Consider the following 25,173-nt stretch of genomic DNA (forward strand, 5'->3'; position numbering starts at 1 on the left):
GCATGCTGTGATTTGCAGTCCATCCACATCTGAGAGTTACATGATGAACATCCCTGATATCTGGAGAGCTGGGAATGGGGGGAAAATTTTGGAGAGACGCTCTTTATATTCCTCCAAATCAATCTGCTACCAAATCTCCAGAAGTATCGAGGCTTAGTCTGCTTTGGAGAAGAAACACTTCAATTCAAACACTGGAGGGCTTTGGTGGATCACTTCAAAGACATATTCAGCCCAGCACTCTATTTCCCTACTGGCTAATTAGATACATTAATCCACACAGATCCTCTTGTTGGGACTAGGAAGGAAACTTTTCACAGGAAGGAAAAGTTAAAATGGGTTAAAGAAATAGGATGCAGGAGCAAAACGTAATGTGGAAAGAGGTAAACGTTGCTAAAGTGCTGCTAAGTGGCAGGACAAGAGAGTTAGGGCTGACGCAACAGAAGATGTGAGGTGAAAAAATGTGCCGGAAATTGTTTTCAGAAACATAAGGATTGTTTGGGAAACACAGGATTGTTTACAGAAGAGAAAAGAGACATAGAGGCACTGAGGTGAGAGGGGAAAATTACAGACAGATAGGGGGAAAAGAAAGTTTGATTTTGTGTGTACGAGTGCATGTTTGCATCAATTTGAGACTATAAAACCCATGATTCAGAAACAGTCAAACGTGGCACTTTTTGACACTTTCTTGGCTTGTCTCAATTGGAAAATCACCCTCCCCCCCAGTTCTTCTGCAGAATAAACTATTGAACTTTTATCTTCTCTGTTTCTAGTCTTTGATTGGTAAGTAAAAAGGACTAGAGATATTGGGGGTACTGTGCATCAACCCTCTCTCTTGTACTGGAGTTAATAAAGATCCATAGGGATTAGATGTCAGTGATAGCCTCATCCACCTCTGGAGGACTATCCAGTACATACCCCTATGCCATACCATGTTAATCTGCATGAGGTTCCTTCTTTATCCATTTGTTCTAAGTCAAGAAGTTCCCAATTTTGTAACATTTCCTCGAAGAATTGCTTCATCACCTCTAGCATTTTGATTATCAATTTTTGTTATTTTCACAACTCAAGAATATCCTCTCTGCATGTAATTAAAATTCTCCATGTGTGGTTACACATTTCCATATTTCTTTCCCATCATGCCAAAAGGCATTATAATACAGAAAAAATATCAAAATCTGTTCAAAATAATGATGCCCAAAGCAATTGTTTTTAGAAGGTTAAGCTACTGTTTTAAAGCAGAGTAATGAATGTTAAAATGAAAGCTACCTAAAAGCAGACTGTTATACTGAATGTACTGTTATACTGAATATATATGTAGAAAGATAATAATAATAATAATAATAATAATAATAATAATAATAATAATAATAATATATTTTTCGGGGCGGCTAACATGGGACCAAGCCCAAAAAACAATACATGAACAAAATTAAAAGCATATATAAACAACATCAACAAGCAATCTAAAAAATCAGAACTGGAAAGAATATGGGAAAAGGGAAACAAAGGGTTAATCTCCAGATTATACAAATACATATTAAGTTACAATATGGAGGACAACACAGTCAAGACAGTAATGATATCCTGGGCCAAGGACCTAGGTAGGCCAATAGAATTGGATAACTGGGAGTACCTATGGAACAAAGAATTCAAATTCACGATATCGGAATCAATTAGGGAGAATCAATATAAAATGTTTTATAGATGCTATATCACCCCAGCAACATTGGCAAAAATAGATAAATCACAACAAGCTATTCGCTGGAGGTGTAGGAAACAGAAAGGGACTTTCATCCATATGTGGTGGACTTGTGTGACCATACAGGAATTTTGGAACAAGGTAATTAAAGAGACAAATAAAATGCACATAATAAGATTAAAAAAAAAATCCAGGATTGTGTCTACTAGGTTTACATAGAGAAAACAATAACCCAAAGGACCAAGAAATATACCAATATAGCCTTGCTGCAGCAAGATTGACCATAGCCAAAGACTGGAAAGGGGAAAAAGGTTTAACTAAAAAGGATTGGAGGGAAAGAATGCGGGAATATATGCTAATGGCCAAACTTACCAATAATAGGAGGAACAAAAGTAATGAGGACTTTTTAGAAACATGGAAGTTAGCCATAGCATATCTGAATAGAGAGTCAGTAACATAGAGGAGTTCCATTAGGAATTTAGGGTTACTATTAACAAGGATAGATAAATTGGCTTAAAGGCTTCATAGTGCTTCAGGATTGGAAGTCATGGTGAAGGGTGCACGGGTGTGGGGAAGGGGTTTTATTTTGTGTGGGATAGGGGTTTTGGGTGTGTGCAGGGTCTGTTGTGTGTAATACGTTGTATGTCTTTGTTTGAATGTTAGGGTGAACTCTTATATTTAATTTTTTTAAAATGAGTAGAAACCTAGATTGAAAATAGTGGATAACATGTAGAAAGAGCAATTCTATATGTTTTGAGTTACAGTGTTCCCTCACTTATTGCTGGGGTTAGGTTCCAGGACCACCCGCAATAAGTGAAGATCCACAAAGTAGGGATACTATATTTATTTTAATATTTATACATTATTTTAGTAGTTATACACTATTTTAAGTTTTTATCAACCAATTGTGTGTTGATAAATCGCCTCCTTCTCCTCCCGTTGCCACTTGAGCTCCTTTTCTCTCCCTTTGGCTTTTCCTTCCTCCCTTCCTTAGACTGTAAATTGTAATTTTTTATGATTTATAATAGTATTTTAGAGTTTATTGAAAAACTGCAAAACAGCGAATACGCAAAAAGTGAACCGCGAAGTACTGAGGGAACACTGTACTGATAATATGTACTCAATTAACCAGTTGATTACTAATGTATGTATATTTCAAAATGATTGTTATCTGACTATATCTGCTATAATTTGCTGTTTTGTTATGTACCATATCATTAATAAACTGTTTACCCACCAAACCCACCCAAAAAACAAAAAAACCCAAGCAATTAAAATAAAAACAGATTAATAACACAATAATACAGTATAACACAATAATAGTAAAATAGAATGGTAAAATAATATGAGGCAAACACCACCACTAATGAATAAAATGGGGGGGGGGGCACAAAAGTGTAAGGTATATAGTTGTAAGACCATTTAATAAAGTGCCTGGATAAAGTGCTAAAGGGTTCTCTAGAGAAATTTTGGGTTGGAATAGGAGGTCCAGTTATTTCCAATATGGGAGCAGAGTAAAGTGCAAATAAAGCAGGCTTCCTTTAGGAGGGGTCTGCCATGGGGAATGATTATTCGAAGGCGCACTGGAAAAGCCTTGTTTTTTACCGGGTTTTCTAAAGGCTGACAGGGTGGGTGCTTGCCTAATCTCCCTGGGGAGGGAATTCCACAGCAGGGGGCCACCACGGAGAAGGACCGCTCCCTCGTCTCCACAAGCCACGCTTGTGATGGAGGTGGGAGCGAGATAACATACAGTAAACACCACAAATGAATTTTAAACAGAAAAATAAAGCATGCTAATATTTTTAGAAGAGGGTCATATTTGCAAGCTGACAGGGAACACACTAGCGACTTAATTTTTACTTGATTTTTAGGAGGGCATATAATGAAACTTAGGGCGTTTTCAGATAGAGAACAAGTGTTTAGTACAGTACCTTCTCAGGCTTTACGTTGGATACAAAACAGGGACAGGCCACCTGCAATATTAAACACCATAATTTTGGTATTACTGGTAAAAGAATGGGATATTTACAGAAATAAAACAGATTTAAAGGAATGATCCCCAGTTTTTGCAGTATTTTATCCTGAAAGTTTACTGCAAATGTATTTTCTCAGAAATAGCTGATCATAGAATAATAGAGTTTAACAATTGGTTTTAATGTATAGATTTTTCTTAACTTTTATGGTTTAATGTATATGCTTATTGTCTTTACATGTTTGTTTATATGACAATGGATTATTGCCAATTTGTAAAGCTGTTTTGAGTCCCCTTCGGGGTGAGAAGGGCAGGGTATAAATATAGTAAATAAAGTTGGAAGAGACCTCAAGGGCCATTTAGTCCAGCCACTGCCATAAAGGAATACACAATCAAAGCATCCCTGACAGATGGCCATGCAGCCTCTGCTTAAAAAATCTCCAGAAGAGGAGACTCCACCATACCCCTAGGCAGCATATTCAATGAGGGGTTTGTAGGGTAAAATATGGATGGGTGAAAAACCCAGTTAGCTGTGCACAAATGATCAACTATTTCTTAGGTTTTCTATGTGCTTAAGAACTTTCTTCTTTTTATGGAAAAGGTGGACAGCTATGTTTTCCAGAGGATTTTGGATTGCAACTGACATAATTCATAGTCAGTTGCTATGGCTATAGATGACAGAATCTGCTGGCCACAAGACTTCTGAAGCTCTGCAGCTGTCCAAATTGAATGACAATCTCAAAGAGGTTGCAGGAAGCAGGCGATTATTAGGTATAACAATAGAAAGCTGACATGTGTATTTGATTCAAAACCCCATATTTTACAAGTTTGTATTACGAAATGGATATTCCACCTGAATACATAAATCTGCCAGTCAGTGGTAGGACTAGAAATACTTCACAGAACAGGAATGCTTCACTAAAGCTTCTTCCACACAGCTGTATAAAATTTACATTGAACTGAATTATATGGCAGTATGGACTCAGATAATCCAGTTCAAAGCAGATATTGTGGTTATATGGCTGTGTGGAAGGGCCCTAAGATGATAATAAAAATGTCCATAATCACAGTAAATGTATAGCCCCTTTCCATATTTGTAAGACACTAATCTGTCACACAAAAAATTAAATAGGCGTTTGCACAAGTAATATACAGAATGAATTCCATAATTTGTGCAGTAGTACTGAATATATTAACAAAAAAAAAGAATTACACGAATTGTCAGGAAAGTATATTATTAATTATACCAAAACTGTAATTCTGGTATTTAATAATTATAAATAAACTAACAAGCTGTGTCTATATGTAAGGCAGACAAACTTTTCTGCTGAAAATGAAATTTACTATAGTTTAAAAACTATTATTATAATAATATTTTTATATTGATTTATACCCCGCTTTATCTCCCCAAATAGGATTCAAAGTGATTAGCACACAAAGTTCTAAAAACACTGTAGAAGGAGGATACAGCAAGAAATTAGGAATAATGTGCTTCTCATTTCAAATATAGTTTTATCTCTGTCATTTTCTTTCTGGACTTTATTTCTACTATGTAACAGACAAAGACAAAAAAAAAGAACACACACGCACAAATGTACCTGATGCAAGACTGATCCATCAAAAATAATCAGAAATATCCATTTTTTTCTAAGTAAAACCGCCTCCCTTTTTTGTGCTTTCACACACACACACAAATCTGATGAAAATCATCATATTGGTAATAAGCAACGTAGAAAGCAGCCCTAAAAAGCTGGAGAAATATTAACAGTGGAATGAAGCAGCCTCAGCAATGCAACATATTCCTAGCATGCATATATGTGTGCACATACAGCAGGCCCCTGTTATGCCTTGGGGTTTGATTCTAGGATATTCCATGGAGACCAAAATTCTTGGATGCTCACGTCCCATTACACAAAATGGCATGGTAAATTGACATCTCTTCAATAAAATGGCAAAAGCAGGGTTTGCTTTTTGGATTTTAAAAATATTTTCAGCTTGTGGATGGTGAATCTGTGGAAGCAGAGTCTGTGGATACGGAGGGCCGGCCATATAATTCTGAAATAATTAAATTTAGTCTGAAGGCAGTATATAGAATCAGTGGGATACATCAAAAATGGGTGTAGATTTAGAGTCAAATAAGAATGATGACGAGTTACCTAGAAAGCTCTATAGAAATTCTGAACAAAGTGAGTTCCACAGAAACAGTAAATTGACATTTCTTGCCATAGTCAATCGTACCTTCTTGGCAATAGTTCCTTCTCCTAGAACACAGTTTCTCTCTGGGCACTCGCAAGTGATTTTTGCAGGCTCCACTTTCTCAGGAAACACATAAAGACACCTTTCTCCAAGTTGTCGCTCAGCATGATCAAAGCACCCCAGACGCTTTACACTGTGAAAGGTAAGGCAAAAGAGATACTATTTTAATGCTGCCTGAGGCAATTTTCTTGAATCCTTTGTGTTAGTAGCTTAAGTTGGCCTTTTGTGTACATGTCACTTGCCACTGTTTGGGAAATCAGTGGATTTAAATTGAAATAAGACCTTTCCATTTTATGGAGTTTTAGGCTTAATTCAATAATGTAACACTTTGATGCTGCAAAGGGAAAGCACATTCCCAAATTGGATGTACAGAACGAAATATAAGCAGAATTTTAATGTCACTTATTCACAAGGATAGGGAGAAGATTATGGTGCAATATCGCTGCCTTGCAGCGTTTTAATTTTTGTATACTTTTTATCATGTTTGAATTGTTTTGTTTTATAGTATACTTGTTGCTGGTCCTCGTGGCAGAATGTAAGCCGCTCTGAGTCCCCTCGGGGAGAAGGGCGGGGTATAAATGCATGTAATAAATAAATAAATAAATAAATAAGATTATCTGGGATCTACTGATGGATCCATTAATAATTTACAATAGATTGATAAGGATTTCGAACTCCCAGCTGTTTAATAGCAGAAACATGATTCTACTCCTGCGAAAAATAAGTTTGGTTAACCAGAATTGGATTTCTGTGTAGAAATACTGTGTGCTTTGCTCATAATTCTCTCTCAAAACAAGTTCCTGGACACCGGATTCTTTCACTCAAAAGTATATTATTTTGGTACCTAGCTCCAGTTGAAATTTTGGAGATTTATTTTTAAAAAACCACAAAGCAGATTTTGTAATCCTGAGATTTGGTCAATATTTGAATGTACACCAAGTTTTGAATATGCTAGACCCAGGAATCCCATCATATTGCTTAAGTTATACTGTATATAACGTATTTCTTCAATTGTAAGACACCATGGATTGTAAGATGCACCCTAATTTCAGTACCTCCACCACTAAAAAGACACATGATACACCTGTGATTTTAAGAGGCGTCCCATTTTTAGAGATGTTTATAAAGGAAAGAAGTGTGTCTTAGGATTGAAGAAATACAATACAGGCAGTTTGAGAGTTACAAACATTCAACTTACAAACAACTCATAGTTAAGAATAGAGGCGAGTCAACAGGAAGTGAGAGAAATCTACCCTTTAGGAAGGGCTATTCACTCCTGAAAGAGTTATCATGGGGCAAAGGTGTCTCCACTGAAGCTGTTTCATCAATCCATGTTTCTACAATAAGCCAAACTTTTCAAAATCCAATTATCACAGGGACAGAAAGTGAAATGAAATCTTCTGAACAAGGGCTCAGACAGCAAAATAAACACCACAGGGGTGTTAACGCTTCCCTATGCTATCCAAAGCTTTGTTTTGCTGTTCAGAAGATTTCAGAAAAAAGATACAGTGGGGGGGAGGGGGGGAGTATTTAGTCAGATATCAATTGTACAAGTTTTCCCACTTAAAAAGATGAGAGAGGCCTGTAATTGACATCATAGGTAGACCTCAACTATGAGAGACAACATGAGAAAACAGATCCAAAAAATTGTCTGGTTTTTCACAAATTTATTTGCAAATTATGGTGGGAAATAAGTATTTGTTCCATAACAAAAGTTCATCTCAATACTTTGTTATATATCTTTTATTGGCAATGACAGAGGTCAAACGTTATCTCTAAGTCTTCACAAGGTTGTCACAAAGTGTTGCTGGTATGTTGTCCCATTCCTCCATGCAGATCTCCTCAAGAGCAGTGATGTTTTGGAGTTGTCGCTGGGCAACATGGACTTTCAACTCCCTTCAAAGGTTTTCTATAGGGTTGAGATCTGGAAACAGGCTAGGCCACTCCAGGACCTTGCAATGCTTCTTATGAAGCCACTCCTTCGTTGCCCTGGTGGTGTGCTTGGGATCATTGCCATGCTGAAAGACCCAGCCATTTTTCATCTTCAGTGCCCTTGCTGATGGAAGGAGGTTTGCACTCAAAATCTCATGATACATGGCCCCATTCATTCTTTCATGTATACGAATCAGTCACCCTGGTCCCTTTGCAGAGAAACAGCCCCAAAGCATGATGTTGCCACCCCCATGCTTCACAGTAGGTATGGTGTTCTTTGGATGCAACTCAGCATACTTTCTCCTCTAAACATGACGAGTTGTGTTTCTGCCAAACAGTTCTACTTTGGTTTCATCTGAACATATGACTTTCTCCCAATACACTTCTGGATCATCTAAATCCTTTCTAGCAAACTTCAGTTGGCCCTGGACATGTACTGGCTTAAGCAGCGGGGCACGTCTGGCACTGCAGGATCTGAGTACCTGGCGGCGTAGTGTGTTACTGATGGTAGCCTTTGTTACATTGGTCTCTACAGGTCATTCACTAGGTCCCCCCGTGTGGTTCTGGGATTTCTGCTCACTGTTCTTGTGATCATTTTGACCCCACGGGGTGAGATCTTGTGTGGAGCCCCAGATTAAGGGAGATTATCAGTGGTCTTGTATCTCTCCCATTTTCTAATGATTGCTCCCACAGTTGATTTCTTCACACCAAGCTGCTTGCTTATTGCAGATTCAATCTTCCCAGTCTGGTGCAGGGCTACAATTTTGTTTCTGGTGTCCTTGGACAGCTCTTTGGTCTTCACCATAGTGGAGTTTGAAGTGTGACTGCTTGAGTGTAAAGAAGTATGTGTTTTTGTTTTAATTTATGAATGACATGTTTGTTTGATTTTGTTTTAGAAGTCATGTTTGGCTATGTTTAAAATAGGTAAGTATTGGAGTTAACAATACATGGGGGAAGGTAACCAGCTCAGCATTCTGAGGCAGGTTACCGTAGCAATGGGGGCGGAGCCAACCGCCGTTTGAAGAGAAAAGGAGGGAATGTTTAAAAAGACAGTTTAGTCTGTGATTTTTAGTCACAGGGGAAAGACTGGTTTCAGGATTAGGGAAATCAGGGAAGCAGACCTCTAGTAGTACCAGACTAAGCAAGTTGGGTGACTTGTTTAGGGTTATATGTGGAGGCTGAGGAGTAAAGGGAAGTGATCCCAGTAGATCTAAGAGATCAGTTAATAGTTTGATTGGAGAGGAGGAAGCATTTTGGAAGTTGGAACACCTCAACATCTATTTGAAACTGTTATTTAAGTGCCTTAAAGAAGTTATAGTAACCACAAGCTCTGTACCTGAATAAACTTGTTTTGTTCTTTAAACCATCTAAGTCTCTGTCACAACTATATTCAAAACTAAGCAACGTTACCATCTAAAGTAAATAAGAAGATTAAAAAGAATAGGTTATCCTCTGCCTGACATCTCCATAATTGGTGGCAGCGGTTGTAAAAAATCATCATCCAGACACCTTTACATTTTGGTGGCAACTGTATGGTGGGATCAAAAAGATTCCCCCTTACCTCACATCATCGCATTGAGGTTGTGGACAGGTGTCTTTTATACTGATAACAAGTTCAAATAGGTGCCATTACTACAGTGGAGGACAGAGGAGCCTCTTCAAGAAGTAGTTACAGGTCTGTGAGACCCAGAAATCTTGCTTGTTTGTAGGTGACCAAATACTTATTTTCCACCACAATTTGCAAATAAATTTGTGAAAAATCAGACAATGTGATTTTCTGGATGTGTTTTCTCATGTTGTCTCTCATAGTTGAGGTCTACCTATGATGTCAATTACAGGCCTTTCTCATCTTTTAAAGTGGGAGAACTTGTACAATTGGTATCTGACTAAATACTTTCCCCCCCCCCACTGTATATACATGCAAACTTTGGATAGCACAGGGAAGGGTTAACACCCCTGTGGTGTTACATTAAAAATGTACCTGTTCTGACTTACAAACAAATTCAACTTAAGAAGAAATCTACAGAACCTATCTTGTTCATAACTTGGGGATTGCCTGTACTTCCCCTTTAAAGCTTTCTTGGGAGCCAATTTGGTATTTTGCACAATTTCTCTGCTGATTTATTAATAATGCATTCCGATTTATTATTTCCACCCCAAATACTGTCTACATTGCCATGTTTGCTTTTTGAGAGATGCATAGGCTGATTGAAGTTATATACTCTGCATGGATGTATTTTCTGCCATTTTGTTAGGCCAAAATGTACTTACTCTGTGATGAGTTAAAGATACTAATTTTCTCTGCTCAATTTTTCCAATCTCTATACAATATTTGCATTGGCTTCACCACTGTTTATCCATTTCATATATATCAATCATTTCTCTTTAATTTTCCCATTTTATCTTCCTGCTTAAACTTGCTATAATATTTGATTGGACCTGATCAAAAAAGTAATTGTTCCAATTGATCATATTCCATTTTTTCATCTTTCTAACCCCATGCTATTACCACCGTTCCTACTAAAACCATCTATTTGAATAAATCTTTTTTTCATACATTAATCTTATTGTTCCCTAATATTCCCATTAACATCAAATCCATATTTATTTGAAGTGGTATTTTAAATAATTTCTTAATTTTCTTCGTTATTGGACATTTCCACCAATGTGAGCATACCATCATCATGGATGAAGTTAAAGGTATAATGGAAATTGTGATATGGGTATGAGGTGGGGGGGGTAGGCGGGGGAAAGGGTGAATTGAATGAAGATGTTTTAGATAAATAGATAATATAAAAAGAAGAGTGAGACATAGGGAGAAGGGAAAATGTAATAAATAAAAGATGTACATGGAATAACTGTACAAAATATACTTATATAACGGATTATAATGTATCTGATAATAAATTATTTATATATAACACATTTTCTCTGCTCCTGCAACTCTAATTTCTGCCTTAAAAGAGATTTGCAGTCTGCCAATTGGCCATAGGTTATTAAGGCATTTTCCTCATCCTCACCAATTCATCCACCATCCCTCATAAAAACATTTGCATTGATTACTGTTAATAATGTGGTAACATTTCTCTATTTCAGAAAGCAAACTGTTGCTGTCCTGGTAGCCCCCTACATGCAGAATAGTAGCAAAACTGGATGCTGAATATGAATTATACCTTACCGAGATAAATTATCTTGGGTTATTAAAGATGGTGGTGGACTTATGCTATCTGTTCCTCCAGGACAGAAGCTTTTAGTGATCCAAGTAACTTTCAGTTCTACCACTTGAACCTAGAAAACAAAAAGAGGTTAAGGAAGGCAAAGTAGCACCGTTATAACATTTCACTATAGTAATTTGTAAACTCAAATATTTTGCTAAATTAAGACACCATTTTAAATGGAAACATCTCACTTGGGTCGTAAACACAGGAACTATTTCCAATTGAAGGAAAGGAATAAATTGCAGAAGATATACTGTTAAAACAACAGTAACAGGATAGTATGACTGTTGTTGATAGTATGACAGTAATATGACTGTTGATAGTATGGCTGGTACTTCTGAAGATACCTTGATCCCTCCATGGAATATGAAGATGTTCCAAACAGATAGTATGACTGTGCCAGAGAACAACAGGAACCTCTGAGCCTTTTCTCCGGGGCATCTCACCACATGCAGCAAGGCAGGCAGTAACAAAGGAGAAGACTCTTGTGGTGTCACTTCATCGATGCAATGCTCACCCGAGAGCTTTCCTCTTGCTCCCTTTATGGTATCACTGGTGCAATGTGAAGTGTTTTCTCCCCCTTCCAGAATTTTGAAAATATTTTAATGATTGAGATCTCTGCACTTTAACCTCACTGCTGCCTTTAATTTCATTTAATATGCTGTAATGTTCTTTTACTGTTTTTGTCAGCTTTATATTGTGCTTGCCAGTCATTGTTTTATTGTTATTTTCTACATGGAATTTTATATTTTTGCTATATTGCATCTGTCAAGAACTCTGTTTAATGGGAGACTCAAAACTGAAATCAATCAGCCAAAAGGTGAAATATAATCTCCCTTGTATCTTTTGTACTGTTCAGACATGAAATACACCCTGGATCCCAATCTTTCCCAATAAATTTAATTCTTGTTAATGTTGCATCTTTAATCAGAACCCAACACACTGGACCTAAGTGTAATCAAATCATTTCAAAAATAATGTAGGAAAAACACACACTTTGCACTGAGAAGGCAAGAAGCATGATTTATTGAGGGCTGCTTTTCAAAACAATGAACCCAGATGGAAATCGCTGCATCTCTGCAACCATGAACCACCCATGAACGAAACTCTTACCACTTGAAAGGGTGGGGTATAGAGCAGGCATTAGCAAACTAAGGCCTGATGCCAGGAGGACAACCTGAGATGACCCAGGTCCTTCTCGCCCTCTCCCTCCCCGGCCCACCCAGTGTATGTCTGGCTGTGCTCTCTCCCAGCCCAGCCCTCTCGGTTGGGTCCACAATGCGACCCCAAGGCAAAAAAGTTTGCCAATGCATAGAGTTTCAAATAATTTCTGCTAGATGACTCTTCCAGCCCACAAACAGCCTCTAGCCCTTTTCATTCGCAAGATGGCAGCCACGCAAAACAAGGCCTAATGAGATAGTCTCTATTTGCCGAGTTATTTTAAATATTTGTTTCTGGTTCAAAATGGTTAGTAAAACTTGATGACTTGATAACTCATTAAACTGTAAGTTTTTGTGTAATTGCAATATATTGCTATTGTGAGATATGATTACTCTGAAATTGGGTCCATCATTTTGAAACACTCTGTATAAACCTGGACACAATTAAAATGGAGGTGAAATTCCTATTTTTTTCCTGTCATTGTAGGATTTGACAGGAGACTCAATTAAACACTAGGCAGGAAGAAGGCATTAAAACAATATTGTTTCAAGTCAAAACCAAATCCCAAGCAACAGGTTATGTCCTCACCCACAAAATTAGTGCTTCTATTTCAGCAACACATTTGGGTCAAAGAACCCAACACATCTAGTTTTGTGGAAAACTTCAGGTGAGACAGTGTTTGTAGAGTACTGCTACAACTTATTGAACCCTACCTCTTCTACCACCACTCTGAACTTGCTCTTCGTACTGAGAACAGGCTTCACTCCTGAAAGCCACTGCACATTTGAGAAGACCTTTGAAGGACCAATGAGAACTTGCCCAGGATAAAATCCATATGAATCATCAAAGAAGAGGCCCTAAAAGAATAAAGGGACATGGGAAGTGGAAAACAGTCAGTTACTGCTCACTCATTTCACCCTCCTGAAAGGTATTTGTGTATTCCTCTCCTGCTTCCAAATTTGTGTCAAACTGGATGCTCCCAAAGTCTTCTTTTTGCTATAGACAATTACTAGCTGTGCCCGGCCACGCGTTGCTGTGGAGTTGTCTGGTAGTGTTGGTGAGAACTTGTTGAGGTGGTGGTGGTATTGAATGTCTGTTGTATGGTTGCCTTTATGTTTAGTATGCATTTGGTTGTTTGTGTACTGTGAAAGTGTCCCTGTGTAGTATTGTATAGTATTTATCCGTTGTCCATGTGTTGTGAATGCTTGGATTGTGTCCTGCTGCATAGTAGAAAGGGTTGGGCTGGATGGCCCTTAGGGGTCTCTCCAAACTCTTGGTTTCTATGCTTCTATTATCATCATCATCATCATCATTATTATGTGGAGGCTGGATGGCCATCTGTTAGGAGTGGTTGGATTGTGTCCTCCTGCATGGTAGAAGGAAGTTGATCTGGATGATCCGTTAGGGGTCACTCCAAACCTTAGGATTGTATGATGATGTTGTTATTATTATTATTAGTATTGAGAGGCTGGGTGGCCATTTCTTGGGAGTGCTTGGATTGTGTCCTGCACGGAAGAATTGGGTTGGACTGGATTGGCCTTTAGGGGTGTCTCCTAACTGTCTGATGCTATGATTAGATGTGTATTATTATTGTGCAGATATTGGATGGCCATCTGTCAGGAGTGGTTGGATTGTGTCCTCTGCATAATATAAGGAAGTTGAACTGGATGATCCTTAGGAGTATCTGCTAACCTTAGGATTGTATGATATTCTTATTCTTATTATTATTGAGAGGCTGGCTGGCCATCTGTTGGGAGTGCTTGGATTGTATCGTCCAATGGCAGAGTTGGGTTGGTCTGGATGGCCTTTAGGGGTCTCTCCTAACTGTCTGATTCTATGATTCGATTTGTATTATTACTGTGCAGATCTTGGATGGCCATCTGTCAGGAGTGCTTGGTTTGTGTCGTCCTGCATGGTAGAAGGAAGTTGAACTGGATGATCCTTAGGGGTGTCTCCTAACCTTATGATTGTATTATTATTATTATTATTATTATTATTATTATTATTATTATTATTATTATTATTGAGAGGCTGGGTGGCCATTTGTTGGGCGTGCTTGGATTGTGTCCTCCATGGCAGAATTGGGTTGGACTGGATTACCACAGTAATTATTTCATATTACAGTAGAATCTCACTTATCCAACATTCGCTTATCCAGTGTTCTGGATTATCCAACGCAGTCTGCCTTTTAGTAGTCAATGTTTTTGTAGTCAATGTTTTAAATTGATTGTGATATTTTGGTGCTAAATTTGTAAATACAGTAATTACAACATAGCATTACTGAGCACTGAACTACTTTTTCTGACAAATTTGTTGTATAACATGATGTTTGGTGCTTAATTTGTATAATCATTACCTAATTTGATGTTTAATCGGCTTTTTTTGAATCCCTTCTTATTATCCAACATATTCACTTATCCAACATTCTGCCGGCCTGTTTATGTTGGATAAGTGAGACTCTATTGTATATTTATAATCTTATATTATCTGCTTAGAACTGGATTATATGAGGCCCCTTCTACACAGCTGTATAAAATGCACACTGAAGTGAATTATCTGGCAGTGTGGAGTCAAGATAATCCAGTTCAAAGCAGATAATATAAGATTATAAATGGGTAATATAGCTGTGTGGAAGGGCCTTGAGTCCACACTGCCATATAATCCAGTTAAAATCAGATAATCTGTATCTTATAGGCAGTGTGGAAGAGGCCTGAGGCCTAACTGTGCCTGTCCCCTGGGCTGAGTAGGTTGCTAGGAGACCAAGTGGGCAGAGCTTAGCCTTCTAACTGCAGCAATTGGATAAAAAACAATTATTCCTCTCCCTCTAATTAGGACTTTATTTTTCTTTTCTTTTTGTTGTATGAATGTAGAGGCATGGATGAGGGGTTGTGTTCCCAAGTTTAGTGTTTCTGGGATGTGTAGTTTTGTTGTTTTGTCCTAGGCCGAATTTGTTTTATCCTTTTATATATATAGATAGATAGCAATGGTTTGCAAAGAACTGCAACAGGAACACAAGGTGTGCAAAAGTATGGATGGCACAGAAAAATCGAGAAGCAGTGAGAAATATGTCATTTGAATTTCTAAGTGTCAAGAAATGGGGCATAGCAAAGAAGGGCATCTAAAACAACAGTAACTTTTAACTGTTTTAGGGACTTAGTAATAGATTAATTCACTGTGACCATTTCCATAGCAATAAAGGTAGAAAAATAGTCACACGTGAGATCTCTAATGATAAACAAGGCAAGAAGGACACAGATTTGATTAATATTTTAACAGAATCCAAAAGCAGTCGTTTTTTGGATGCCTAATAATGAGAAAGTAAGCATAGCAAAGTACTCGTTTTTCTCCCATATAAATGAAAGAATGTAATTAACTTCATGGGGCAAGTGCTTCACTGAACCACTCTAGATTTGGTAATAGTAAATCTTGCTCCCTGTAGAATGAATCCCCAAAACGGGTTACTAATTTAATTATGCGGGAACCCCCATATCGGATCCATAAAACATAAAATGTAGCTTGGCAAACTGAGAACTCTTTCAGGAAGAAAGAAAACTTACTGAGTCACTGACATGTGGGCAAACATCATAGAGTTTTGCGGCATCTTCTGTGCTCATGGAACACCTAAAATCAACAATAATATATCTGAAACCAAACATAGAACAGTTTTTCTAATGCTACATATGTGGCCACACTCTTAATACAGTAGAGTCTCACTTATCCAACATAAACGGGCCGGCAGAACGTTGGATAAGCAAATATGTTGGATAATAAGGAGGAATTAAGGAAAAGCCTATTAAACATAAAATTAGGTTATGATTTTACAAATTAACCACCAAAACATCATGCTTTACAACAAATTTGATAGAAAAAGTAGTTCAATACGAAATAATGCTATGTAGTAATTACTGTGTTTGCAAATTCAGCACCAAAATATCACGATTTATTGAAAACATTGACTACAAAAATGCGTTGGATAATCCAGAACGTTGGATAAGCAAGTGTTGGATAAGTGAGACTCTACTGTATTAAGGATTAATAGCATTAACCCATGTTGTGGAAAGATAATGGGAATAAGGATAAAACTGTAGCCAGTGCATCAGGTCATTATTAGCCTATTTAAAGAGACATTCAACTTTTATTCTCTCCAAGTCAGCAGGCTACTCCAAGTAATAGGTCTTACGGGCAGGTGCACTATATACTGAATGAGGCAATTATCTAGATAGTTAAGAACTGCTTTATGGAGTTAGACAACTCATCTATTAAGGTTAGAACTGTTTATACTTACTGGCAACTATCCTTTAGGTTTTCCAATGGAAGTCTTTACTAATACTACCTGAAGATGCCAGAAGTTAAAATCCTTTACGACACCTTCTATGCATGAAGAATGTGCTCTACCAGTAACGTTCTACTTCAGAATGAAAATTAAAAAACCAAAATTGCTTCAGGGACTAAACTCTACCAGCCTATAAAATAACTATTCCTACTCCACACCATGAAAGAAAGGTTCTTAGAATTGAAGAGCAGGGTGATATATTCAAATACTGAGAATGTACAGAGAATACTGAAATCTATGCTTACTTAAGCAAAACCCAAAAGTAATATTCTGTAACAGAAGCAATATAAATACCTGGCACCATTGGAGAGTTTCAGAATGATTTGATTCTTTAGATCGTATACTTTTCCTAGCCACCAGTCATAGGCTATGCAGTCACCATACATGAATGGCTGAGAGGGAAGAAAAATGTTACAGTGCTTGCTTAGTTCACTTCATCACAGCTATCAACACACATTTTTTTCAAAGCTTATGAAACAGTAAAACAGTGAATTTCAGACTTGTATTTTTAGAATTATAAGAGAAAGGGAAGATAGAGATTCGTTAATGATTTTAAATACATTTTCAGAACTCATGAGACCTATTTGAGTAGATAGTCTCAATCCTGTCCAGTTCAACAAATAGTTTTAAAAGAGGGGTGTCAAACCCCACAATAACAGACTCTATAATTTTAGGATGCGAGTTTCTCTGCATATGGTTGTCATGGGTCCATCTTCAGCAAATGATTATTCTAGCTAATCTCTGTGAAGAAGAGTCTAGCTCCACTTGTTAAAACCAAAACCATCTAACTCAGGATGAAGATAACTGTCTATTTAAAAAGGAAGATGTTGGATGGCAGTACAAGTATTGCAGAATTAATTTCAATAACTCTTCTTTCAATATTTTACTTCATTATTGACTTGCAAAGATACTAACAATAATTCAAAACAACTTAGTAAAAATAAAAGCAACTATTTTACCAGAGACTAATATTAGAGTAGAGAAGTGAATCAGTTAAAAGCTTGGGAGTTTCTTTAAAAAAACAAAACAAAAAAAACCCCACTCTCTCCCCCCTCAATCTCTGTGTTATAAGGCACTCTTGATTGGCCTCAAGGAAAGTACCGTACTGCACAAATAGGGTACCACAATAAATCAGGCCCTTCTGGTCATCATTCACCTAAATGCAAAGCGGGAAACCCAGAGAAGGATTCAAAGATTACTTTTAACCAGCAGGTTCACATGGCTAAAGCATCTCACAAGATGCAGAGCTCAAATCGCCTTTCCAGAACAGAGTTGTAGTCTGCTAGATTAAATAGTTAGTAGGTATGCAATGCATTGATTTATGAATTCATCTTGTTATTTATGCTTCAAGCTATTTTTTTTTAGTATTTCTGCTGTATGAAAGTAAGCAGTTTAAACAATTCTCACCCAGATATTCTGAAGATCTTTGCTGTTAACAGGATAAAGAATACAGTTGGTTCCCACCAATTTTACTGCACACTCTATGTTTACATCGATAACAGTGCCACATTGACTGTCCTGCAAAGGAAAAAAAACATGTTTTTTCAAACTGTAGCATATTCCCAGTTTATGCAGAAATAAATCTGGACAATCCAAAAGAAAAATCTTATCCTTTCTTGTTTATTTACACAAGAATAAAAGAATCAAAGTAAACAGTTTGCTGATACAGTGGAGGTAATAAACATGACAAAATAATATTGACTTTGTACCTATAAAATAATGCTTACATTGTAAACAACCCAGAGTGTTACCTTGGAGGACCTTGAGACCTCTAAGTTCCTTAGTGCGATTCTGTGGTCAACTTCCAGCAAAAACTGCTCTTGAGGTGTTCTCTCAGGTTAAAAAATTGCATTTTTAAAATTTGAGGCTTTTCTGATTTCCAAAAGTGAAGGGTCTATGACAACAATATCACATGTGTTTGAATATCGGGAATATGTGTGTAGTAGATTATTGAAAATATGCTTTGGAAAATGCCAATAGCCGGTCAGCAGAACAAGTAGCAAAACAATTGTCAAGGTCAGACGCCAGCCAATGGATGAAAATACAGTTTATTGTATAAACAACTCAAAAAAGCTCTTAAAACAAACACAGGAGCTTGCGACACTTAAACTTCAGTGTGAAACAGACATTTAAACTGAAAAAACTCCAAAAAATCAAACTGGAAAATAATCCGGATTATCCAGATATATAATCCGGATTAAAACAAAACTGCTTAGATTCAGCTCAAAGTTGCAGGACAAAATGGAGAAGGCAAAACAAACTACAGACCGAGTTCCCAAGGAACCAAAATAAACAGAATCCCAACTGGGTGCAAAACAGAGTTCAAAGATTCAAAACAAACAGCGTCCCAAACCAGGCTGAACTTTGCCACTGGAAGCAGCACAAACAACCCGGTGCCAAAAACAAGTAACGAAGAGCAAAGAGTTACTGCAGGGTCAGAAGTCAAGCCAAGGACCCGTGACAGAGCGTAACTGCAGAACCAGGAGTCAAGCCGGAATTGGGAGCGGAGCGTTACTTCAGGGTCAGGAATGAAGCCAGTGGTCGGTAACGGAAAGTAACTGCAGAACCAGGAGTCAAGCCGGAATTGAGAGCGGAGCGTTACTTCAGGGTCAGGAACGAAGCCAGCGGTTGGTAACGGAGAGTAGTTACAGGATTGAGAACGAAGCCAAGCCAGAATAGGGAGCGAAGAATAATGCCAAAATGATGTCCGGTCCAAGATGAGGTCGTCACAGCAATCAATGGGTTGTGTCAATCAATGGGTTGACACAAGTAGCCAAAACGACGGAGGCAAACTAATGCAGACAGTAATCACAATGCAGTCTAAAGAAAACCCACACAGTTCCAACCCCCGTCATAGAAGTAACCCAGAATAAACTTACGTTGGTTGCACAGTCTCAAGCCAGTTTTCAGGAACACGAACACGAAACCCAATGGCGTCCAACAACCACCTTGCCACACGCAAGGGCCCAATGGCCAAATGCATACAATTTATTTACAATTCGTCTTCAGAACTTGAGCTGGGCACCGCCCTTCCCACAGGTTGTTCCCATTCCTCATCTGAGCTGAAACTACCCTGCTGATGCCCAGACCTACCCTCAGCTGTAGAACTATCCCCACTCCTCCAATTAGACCACCTTGGGTCCAATCCTGAAGGACCCCACGTTTCCTCAGAGTCCCCATCACCAGTGAGCCCAGTCTCCCCATCACAATCCTCTGGAGCGCGTGTCCACTCCACGCCATCCTCTTCAGCCCGTGCCACATCCCCAACATCCATTTCAAGCCCCTCATCCCCTTCAAAACCCTCAAATGAATCCTCATCTGTTGATTCCTCAAATATCTCTTTAAGCCTCTTTCTCTGTAACTCCTCAAATAAGTCTTGCTCCCGAGGAGTCTTTCTTCTCTTCCTGCTACTATCAGTAGTATCATTGACCCCAGAAGGCTCATTCACAACAACAATTATGAAAAATAATTTAATTTATTTAATATAAGTCACTTTGCATTCACTGATATTTAGCAACACTCCTTGTGTCTTTATTCTGATTGGTTCATTGAGGAAGGGGATGTGAATCCAGGCGCATCATTAACTCTAAGCTTGCAGCTGCTCCAATAACACTTTTATTTATTAATGACCATAGTCCATAACTATTCCCATATATCAAGATCTATAAATGGACATAGATGTTGTTGTAGTTGGGCCAGGGGGCAATAATTCTACTAGTAGTAGAACTGCTAGCAGGAGGAAAAGGGCTAATGGTGAGCAGGTGTTTGATGAGGAACAGCAAGCAAAGCGGGTCGGGGAAATACTTATGGCTCCTTCTGAGGAAGAAACGTTTGAAGGGTTCTCTAGCGATGAGGAGTCCATGCTGGAGGAAGATGGGTTAACAGAGAGTAGAGGAACTAAAAGGTCAACTTGGGAGCAAGAGTCAGATGAGGAAAGGGAAAGGAAGAAGATCCGAGATCTACTCACTGCTCCCACGGAAGATGAAACGTTTGAGGGTTTTTCTGGGGATGATGGGTCTGGGAGTGAGATGGAAAGTGCTGCAGATTGGACTCAAATAAATGTGTGCACAGAGCCAGTTTCTGGGGGTGCATCAGGGGATTGGCAAGCTACTGATACACCAGGGACATGGGGAGATCTAAGTCTTGAACAAAAATGGAGGGACTGGAGGGATGATGGGCAAGGTTCACGTATGAGGTCAAGATCAGCTGTGGATAATGATGACAGGGCGGAGGCCTCATCATCGTCGGATAACGATGCGTAAGTTAAAAGTGGAGTTGGAAGGAAAGACTCTTTTGCAGAAGGCAAGGTGTCGTTTTGGACATTGGATTGTCGCTGCCTGTTCTCCTGTTGGGCTTGGGTCCTGGCTGTACAGCTTCGTGTTCCTGAATTCGGTTTGGCTCTTGACGACGGCATCGCTCGTTCCTGTGTTGGCGTTCTCCGGCTTCCTCTTCAGCTCCTGCATTCGGTTTGGCTCTTGACGACGGCATCGTTCGTTCCTGTGTTGGCGTTCTCCGGCTTCCTCTTCAGCTCCTGCATTCGGTTTGGCTCTTGACGACGGCATCGCCCGTTCCTGTGTTGGCGTTCTCCGGCTTCCCCTTTGGCTCCTGAATTCGGCTTGGCTTCTGACGACGGCATCGCTACTCCCGGTTGGCTCTCCTTTTGGTTCCTGAATTCGGCTTGGCTCCTGACGACGGCATCGCTACTCCTGGTTGGCTCTCCTTTTTGGTTCCTGAATTCGGCTTAGCTCCTGACGGCGACATTGCTACTCCCGGTTGGCTCTCCTTTGGTTTCTGGATTCGGCCTGGCTTTTGGACAACGACGTTGCCTGCTCTCGCTACGGGTGTGCGTTTGGCTCTCTCCTGGCTTTCTGTGCCGTAGTTGGGCGTGACAATAGTTTCAGTGAACTTTTGGCTGGAGTTAAGCCGGATTATCAGACAGGATAATCCAGATTATTTTCTGTTTCCACATTTTTGCCTTTTTTGAAGCAGAAACCTTTACTTTTACTAGGAACACTGAAGTTAAGTGTTCCTAGGTTCAGAATATCATTTATTAAACATTTGTTATCTTTACTCCATGTGTGTGGCTTTTTAAGAGGTGTCTGTGTCGTGACAGATGTACTAGGACTATGGACTGACACTATGTGATAAATGAATCCTTTCAAAAAGACCAAGGCTATCAGAGGTTTCTAACTATACTCTAATACTCAGAGTGTGGTCGAAGCCCCTTCCTTAGAAGCTTTTAAACAGAGGCTAGATGCCAATATGTCAAGGGTACTTTGTTGTGCTTTTCCTGCATAACAGGGGGTTGGACTAGATGGCCCTTAAAGTTGTTTTGGCTTACAGCAAACCTGTCATGGGGTTTTCTCGGCAAGACTTCAAGTGAAGTTGCCTTTGCCTTCCTTTGCAGCTGAGAGTGTGTGACTTGTCCAAGGTCATCCAGTGGGTATTCAATGGCTGAATGGGGGTTTAAACTCTGGTCTCCAGAGGTCAGACCATGACAGCATGTTGTAGAATAGTTATGCATAAGACAATAGCAATTTAGGAGACCTCAAGATGCCCGGTAATACATATCTTTCCCTTTCCTTTTCTCACTATTCAAAAAGTTTCTTTTTCCTTTAAAATTGTATTAAAGTCAATTCATGCTTTTTGAAGGAGAAAGAGTTCTTCACATAATAAACAACTAATAAATATGTTTCTTGTAATAATTCCAGCTTGGGAATTATGGCATTCTCCCTCCCTCTCCGCTGCCCTATTATTGTTGTTGTTATGTATTATTATTATTGACACAGCGACACAGCAAACAAGATAGACATGCTGGATTTCGTATCATAAAATCACAAGTCAAACACTTCCCAAGCGTTTAGGACTGTGTGATGTATTTTCGGATGATGCGTGCAGATCCCAGTAGGGTGGCCTTTTGCAGTTGACAGATCGTAATTTCGTCAATGTCTATTTTTTCCAAATGCCGGCTGAGATCTTTTGGCACAGCACCCACTGTGCCCATCACCACCGGGACCACCTGTACTGGTTTCTGCCAGAGTCTTTGAAGTTCAATCTTGAGGTCCTGATAGCGGCTGAGTTTTTCCTGTTGTTTTTCGTCAATGCGACTGTCACCTGGGATGGTGACATCAATGATCCAAACCTTTTTCTTTTCCACAACTGTGAGGTCTGGTGTGTTGTGTTCCAGAACTTTGTCAGTCTGGATTCGGAAGTCCCACAGTATCTTTGCGTGTTCATTTTCCATGACATTTGCAGGTTTGTGATCCCCCCAGTTCTTTACTGCTGGGAGGTGGTACTTGAGGCATAAGTTCCAATGAATCATTTGGGCCACATAGTTGTGCCTCTGTTTGTAGTCAGTCTGTGCGATTTTTTTTACAGCAGCTGAGGATATGATCAATGGTTTCGTCAGCTTCCTTGCACAGTCTGCAGTTTGGGTCACTGGCTGATTTTTCGATCTTGGCCTTAATTGCATTTGTTCTGATGGCTTGCTCCTGGGCTGCAAGGATCAGGCCTTCTGTCTCCTTCTTCAGTGTCCCATTCGTGAGCCATAGCCAGGTCTTCTCCTTGTCAGCTTTTCCTTCAATTTTGTCAAGGAACTTTCCATGCAATGTTTTGTTGTGCCAGCTGTCAGCTCTAGTTTGTAGTGCGGTTTTCTTGTATTGGTTTTTTGTCTTTTGTGCTTTGAGGAGTTTCTGATGTTTGACTTCAATCAAAGCAGGTTCTTCACTTTGCTTTACATATTGTGACAGGGCATGTTCTTCTTCTTTGACTGCTTGTTTTACTTGTAAGAGTCCTCTGCCACCTGATCTTCTAGGCAGATATAGCCGGTCAACATCACTGTGAGGGTGCAGTGAATGATGAATGGTCATGAGTTTTCTTGTTTTTCTGTCCAAATTGTCCAGTTCCGCCTGTGTCCAATTTATAATGCCAGCAGGTATGGCCCAGGTGTTGATGATGATGATGATTATTATTATTATTATTATTATTATTATAGAATGGAGACTAACATATGCATACAAAAAGGTAATGACTACTTATTCCCAATACAGAATATTTTGTGGCCACTAAAAACATGAATGAAAGTATACAATTGTGTAACCTGCAGTACAACAATGAATTATTATAAAAACCCCAGCACCCCAGAAATCAGATGCAAGCACAAGGGATTCATATATAGTGCCTTCTAGGCCCATTGTTAGAAGTCATTTTTAGAAAAGAAAGTGCAAATTACTTCAGCATATTTATTTCCCACTTGCTTAATTAGAATATTTTTAAAAACAACACATTATTGTGGAGGAGAGTAAGGATGTTGAATTTTGTCAATCTGAAAAATGATAAAGTATAAATCAACACCCTTCAATAATATACTAAGAACCTTATAGGCACAGCATCTACATCAGAGGCATACTGTACTGTTAATACAATATTAAACCAGCAATTAACACTGGCCAGTGTTTGGTACTGTTAATGCAAGACAAACGTGTAACTGAACTATGATTGTCTTTTGTATCATTTATAACTGTTCTCTCACCCCAATCCAATACTGAATTGTTTCAGATTTTGATTTAGGCTGATGGACTCTTGCCTCCACAGACTCAGGATTTCATGCTTTCACGTTGCCATGGGAAAAGCATTCACTGAATTCAAACCAAGTCTACCAGCCAGGCACTAACAGAAACTGTAATTAAATCTACTTTTCTGTTTTAAAGCTGAATTTCCTTTCCAAAATTGAATAATAGTGCAAACTACTCTATACATACATCAACATTTGAGCCAGAGGAGCTTTTGTAAATAGCAATACATCTCCAATGCTGACACTGCCTTTCTGGCCAACATGACCAACACACAAGTCAAATTTTAATGTGGCTCACTTCAATTGCAGTTTTTGCAAGAGCTGTATTAAGACACAATATTAGTTGTGTGCTGTAAATTACAGCGTAAAACATATATTTTGAAACATTTATATTTCACAATATATTTTATTATACCATGTGATTACTTCCAGAACGAAATTCCTTCTTTTTTGAAAATTCAATCTAAGTAAAAAATTAACTATTTGTGAAGCAAATACATTGATTTCTTTCCTTTACACATACGTATGAAAGAAGCACTTACTCGTGAGCCCATGTGCCTGACAACATCACGCGGCACCACTGACCGGTCCTCAAGTTTCAGCTGCAAAGGAAAACAGGAGAAGATAATTGGGACTCACCCTAGCTACATCTTCAAAGGCAAGTAACCTTAACTACAAAGATTACCTATTAATATTATTACTTTTTATGCACACACATATTCACTTTCAATCCTATCACAGTTTGATTTGTTTGATAAAATACTTGTAACCTGCTCTGTTATCAGCACAGCTCAGGATGGAGTACAATCAATAACATCTACATAAACTTCCCCTAGACTGTGAAATGTGTTGTCAGAAAAAATTCAACGGCTAAATATGCTGTCTGAATTTTAAAAAGCACCAAAGACTTATCTGTTCTGGTCTATTCAGTTGATTTTGAACTATGAATTTTAAATTGATATTTTAAAGTTTTTTTTATTTTGTGTCAAAAGCACTGCATAATTTTAAAGTTTATAATGCATAATGGTG

The 25,173-nt window shown here is 38.6% G+C and overlaps 1 protein-coding gene across 2 annotated transcripts in view; it reads right to left on the reverse strand.

Moving 5' to 3' along the window:
* The window catches only part of ube2o (ubiquitin conjugating enzyme E2 O), a 99,074-nt gene that overhangs the window by 33,656 nt on the left and 40,245 nt on the right, over positions 1–25,173 (reverse strand). The window contains exons 2-9 of one of the 2 annotated variants that reach the window (XM_008104370.3): positions 24,687–24,746; positions 17,979–18,089; positions 16,866–16,963; positions 15,796–15,859; positions 12,952–13,095; positions 11,038–11,147; positions 5,910–6,060; positions 3,631–3,672 (exon numbers count right to left, since the gene is read on the reverse strand). In XM_008104370.3, coding sequence (XP_008102577.1) covers positions 3,631–3,672; positions 5,910–6,060; positions 11,038–11,147; positions 12,952–13,095; positions 15,796–15,859; positions 16,866–16,963; positions 17,979–18,089; positions 24,687–24,746 — 780 coding nt within the window. The remainder of the gene's footprint in view (positions 1–3,630; positions 3,673–5,909; positions 6,061–11,037; positions 11,148–12,951; positions 13,096–15,795; positions 15,860–16,865; positions 16,964–17,978; positions 18,090–24,686; positions 24,747–25,173) is intronic. The other variant, XM_062970635.1, reaches the window with a different exon arrangement.

The sequence above is a fragment of the Anolis carolinensis genome, chromosome 2, assembly GCF_035594765.1.
Source record: "Anolis carolinensis isolate JA03-04 chromosome 2, rAnoCar3.1.pri, whole genome shotgun sequence".
In the NCBI taxonomy this organism is placed as follows: Eukaryota; Metazoa; Chordata; class Lepidosauria; order Squamata; family Dactyloidae; genus Anolis; species Anolis carolinensis.